This window comes from Toxorhynchites rutilus, chromosome 3 (assembly GCF_029784135.1).
Source record: "Toxorhynchites rutilus septentrionalis strain SRP chromosome 3, ASM2978413v1, whole genome shotgun sequence".
Classification (NCBI taxonomy): domain Eukaryota; kingdom Metazoa; phylum Arthropoda; class Insecta; order Diptera; family Culicidae; genus Toxorhynchites; species Toxorhynchites rutilus.
The window spans coordinates 235,339,163-235,344,016 of record NC_073746.1 but is presented as its reverse complement, the minus strand read 5'-3'; the positions used below and the strand labels follow the sequence as shown (position 1 = coordinate 235,344,016).

At 39.8% G+C, this 4,854-nt stretch overlaps 1 protein-coding gene across 1 annotated transcript; it reads right to left on the bottom strand.

Annotated features, from left to right (window-relative positions):
* Window positions 1-996: 996 nt before the first annotated feature.
* LOC129777152 (histone acetyltransferase type B catalytic subunit) lies at window positions 997-2,990 on the bottom strand. The gene is made up of 6 exons (XM_055783237.1): window positions 2,821-2,990; window positions 2,443-2,689; window positions 1,870-2,376; window positions 1,620-1,811; window positions 1,318-1,557; window positions 997-1,251 (listed from the first exon to the last, which is right to left on the bottom strand). The coding sequence occupies exons 1-6, from the start codon at window positions 2,862-2,864 to the stop codon at window positions 1,180-1,182; spliced, it is 1,302 nt and encodes a 433-aa protein (XP_055639212.1). The 5' UTR covers window positions 2,865-2,990; the 3' UTR covers window positions 997-1,179.
* Window positions 2,991-4,854: the final 1,864 nt, after the last annotated feature.

The following is a 4,854-nucleotide window of genomic DNA, read 5'->3' as shown; positions in this document are numbered from 1 at the left end:
CTCTCCAGCTCCGTAATGAGCTGATGAGCTGCGTTGTTTTGATTGTTAGCCGATACGAATTCGTTCACTATGATGTAGCGATTCGAATGAACAGCTCATGAGCGGACGGCACATCTCTAGTTTCTGTTCTGCTTTCGCATGGAATAGTCGTGTAGATTGTTTGCTTAATTTTGCACCCGAGCGGAGGAATATTCGCAGACATTTGCGCATTCGGCTTGGTGTTCCGTGATACAATAACATTAGCATCATATAGCATTAGTTTTTATTCTGTTTTCACATGGAATGGTTATGAACAATCCCGTTTATTATTCTCACGCATTAAAAAACGAATCATGTATCAAATAGCTTTACAAAGCCACTCAAACCCATCGGTTCTTTTCAGAACCACCAACAAGTTTGAAAGAGTTCAATTTTATGTTAATAACAATTCCATACTTATACTCATCCACCCACACACTAAAAAGAAAAACTCAGCATTCTTTCAAAATTTTCATTCATTCTTGCATTGAGAATTGATTCAGATGCAATTTCAAATAAATTATTACTGAGACAGGGGTAGTCCTACGTCTACCTTGCGGTTACAACACAGATATAACCCACTTCTAGTTTTTGTTTTTATTATTTTTTTTAAAACATACCATGAAGCGGATTTTTACGTCGTTCCATAATAGTATCCCTAAGGAACAAGTCAAATCAACGGAACAAAAATAAATCAACAATACTGAAATGGCAAAATAGTCTACTGATTACCAACTTTTACGTAGTATTGACTGGAATACGGAAAAGTTTGTAAAAACTTTTGATATTGGAATACTTTGATTTCAAATGGGGTTGGATTTTTTTTTTGCGATTAAGAGTGTAATAAACTATTATGATCTATGCGAAATATAGAGGCGAATGAAGTGCAAAGTTCAAAGCAATAATACATAGATTTAGGGATAGCTTCAAGACATTAGAGATATTTTTCGGTAGCTTAACTGATTGTTTCCAATGAACTTAGCTAGAATATAATTTTATTTCATTCAAGCTTATCTAAAACTTAAACTACATATTATCATAAATGGTACAGTAAACCGCAATGCGGATAAGAACAGTGTGTAACAAACACGAATAGTTAAACGACACAAACATTTGCTTGAGGATCATTTTAAAACACGAGAGGACACCATGTAAATTCATCTACTTTTTCGCGTGTGGCTTAGACGTTTTCTTAATTTTCTTCAACACTTTATAGTAAACTTTCTCCAACTCCTGTTAGAATGAAAGAAAGAGAAATGCTAACGTATTGTTTTAGTGTTTCGATTCGCCAAACTTTACCTTGTACTCCGCATCCAATTGCTCCATTCGTTCTTCTACCGGGGGAATAGCATTGAAGGCCCCGGTCATGTCCAAGCCTCGCTTTTGTAGACGTTCCAAATCACGACGATGTTTACAGTAGTTCGAATTCAACCGCTTTTTCACTTCCAGCCGATAGCTACGGTATTCTTCAGGGTTTTCGGTGTTAGTTGCTCTCAGGCGCAGAATTTCGTAAATCACACGACAATGTTTTGGATTGATCTTTGAATTCGAAAACAACATTGTAAAAGTGGTGAAAACAATAAAAAATAAATCAAATATACTTTAAACGACTCTTTTGCCTCGCTGAGCATTTCCTTGCTGAATCCTTTTAAGAGTTTTTTCTTCGAGAACGCTGGCAGCGTTTTACAGCGTTTAGCATCCACCACCGAACGGATGTATTGTACGACGTCAGTTGGTTCCTCGTATGTGATGTCAGCTATTTCCTTCTTATTGACAAAATAATTGTGTATGGTCTAAAAAGGACTCTATGCTAGTTGAAAAGTATATTTAGAAACTAAGTACAATACTCACGGTCTCAATAAGTCTGGTACCGATTCCCAGATTCTGGAATGGGGGCATTATGAAAATCTGACTCACGCGTGGCCTTGTAGAATTTGGATAGGCGAAGAAATTATATATCGAGACGAAACCAACGGCACCGTATCGCATCTCATCGTTGCTGTCTGTATATTTCTCATATATCATTAGAAACAACCACAAAGGATCATGGTCCACACGGCTAAACGCGTCAATGTAGAAGAAGGACAAAGACTCCATTCTAGCATGGAATTTAAGAAACTCTTTATCACTGACGTCGCTCGCATACACTTCGAATTCTCGGTCTCTGTATTTTTTGGGTTCGGGATTTACTTTGAATTCATCAATTTTCACTCCAAATGGTTTAAATGACTCTATTTTGGGCTTGATAACTTTCTTGTACTCTTCTAGGTTTGTATAGTAGCAACCGTCTTCCACTAGTGAAGCAAATAGTTTTTCAACATCATCTGCTTTGATTCCCCACGAATTCACATCTTCAATCTTGGAAAGGGGGGTGTGCATCTTAGTACTTATTTCCAATTACTATTATCAGATGTTTACTCTTACCTTTTTGGAATACGTCATGTTAAAATACATATCCATTGATCCGGCCGCGAAACATATATCGACCTTCAAATCCTGATAACCGAAAATGCTCTCCTCAGAACCGAAAACTTGATGGGCCATTACGGGATAGAACACAACCGATTCATCCTCGAAATCATCGTCTTCCCGGATGAATCTAAATCGGAGACATCGTAGTGCACAGGACACAAAATGTTGCAGTTCTTTTATCGAGGACATCTCTATCGGTCTGGAAGAGGAAACAAACAACTCAGATCGGGTCATTTGCTAATTGCGCCATAAATTTGTTTATATTGCAACCACTGATTGTAACCTTAAACCTTGATGGTTTAGGCAGGTAGTCAGAAACATAATACTTACGTATCGCAACCGCATTCAGCTTTTCTCATAGGTCTGTTCGCCATGTAGAATTGTTCACAAATAACGGCTTTTCTGAGACGATGAAGGATGCAAACCAAATCCGCGGACGAGATTTGGTAGATTTGCTTCAATGTAGTGAAAAAGAAGATACTGAATTTTCTCCTCCGATGTCAAAGTTGCCACCAAGTGGATATGCTTCGAAGGTGGAATATTTTCTTCCTTACACTGCGAGAAATAATTAATAAATATGACGATTTTTTTTGGTAAATGCTACCAATCTATAATCATTTTCTACCGGACTAATTATTGGTATATCCTTGTATTGCATCTGACATTCATTCTACATCTTCATCACAGCAGTGGGACTCCATACAATTCACTGACTAAAAAGTGTCTACATTTTCATTCCTTGTTTACATGAAGAATAAAATTTTGTCAGGCATACTTGATTTGAGAGTGTATCGATTTCTAGCTGTCTTGACGCAAGGTCTTTAATGAAGAATGATAAGATGGGAAGGTTTATACAATGCGGTATAATAAGGTGGAACGTTATGTCAGAACTGCTGTTCAGCCATTACTTGAGTTCGAATTGACAGCGACCAAACGAACGGCTAGAGTTTTCCGAGAAAGAGGATAACAAATGGCATGCAATGATGAGTGCATACCGCTATGTGTTTGCTGCGCATAAACGTTGGTTTTGTTTACGCTGTTGGCATCATTGTTGTGTTTCGGTGACTGCTGCAAGTTGTTGTCTGCATTGCTGTTTTACGGAACGTGAGGGTTGTTGCTGTTGCTGCTGGGATTGGCAATTCAGCGATTGTGGGAGCTTTGCTAGTGGGTATATGAAAGGGTCACTACCGGCGGGCTTGTGCCGTACTGCTCTAAGTTCCATTCGCTTTGGTGGAATTAGTCGTTGGCGACCCATTAGGATTGATTGATAGCGATACGCTGTGGATATCCATGTATATCGTTTCCCGGCGACTGCTGCTTTAGCTGGAGACTCACCTGATCGTGCGGGTTGTGAGCTAGTTCGCTTGAAACCGGCCCAGCGTATGTATATGTTGGTGTGGACCGCTATGTAGCATAAAAATTAGACCTGCTTTGTTTATAAACAAAAATAGTCGCTGTCATTTTTTATCCCCTCTCGCATCTTCCATGCCTTATCTTCATACTGTCGAAAACGAACCACCTGTCAATTCCAGCTCCTTGGGTTTATATAAACATGTTCATAATTACATAAGTTTATTCAAATATTATTATTGTCCTTATATTAGGTTGTCAAAAAAGTCCTGCGGTATTTTTTTTTAATTTTCATTTGTTCATAAAATTAGTTACAATCATCTGTTTTAAGTCAAATATGCGCCGTTTTGTTCGATGACTTGTTCCCAACGAGATGCCAACTTCATAATACCCCTGTTATAGAAGCTCGCTTCCTTATTGGCAAAAAACTGGGATAGCCAATTCTTACAGGCCTCTTTTGTGGCTAACTTCAGACTACCAAGCTCGTTCACCATGGACAAAAACAGGTGGTAGTCACTTGGTGCAAGGTCCGGACTATACGGCGGATGCAAAAGAACCTCCCATCCGAGCTCCCGGAGCTTCTGGCGCGTCACCAAAGAAGTGTGTGGCCTGGCGTTGTCCTGATGGAAGACAATGCGGCCTCTGTTTATCAAAATTGGCCTCTTCTTCATGAGTGCTACCTTCAAGCGGTCCAGCTGTTGGCAGTACAGGTCCGAATTGAGCGTTTGGCCATAGGGAAGCAGCTATAATAGATTCTTCCTTGACAATCCCACCAAACACACAGCAGAACCTTCCTGGCCGTTAATGAGGGCTTGGTCACCGTCTGAACCACTTCAGCGGGCTTCGACCACGACCGTTTGCGCTTCATGTTGTCGTAAGTGACCCACTTTTCATCGCCAGTCACCATCCGCTTCAGAAACGGGTCGATTTTGTTGCGATTCAGCAGCGATTCACATTCGTCGATACGGTCAAAGATGTTTTTTGCGTCATCGTGTGTGGCACCCATACATCGAG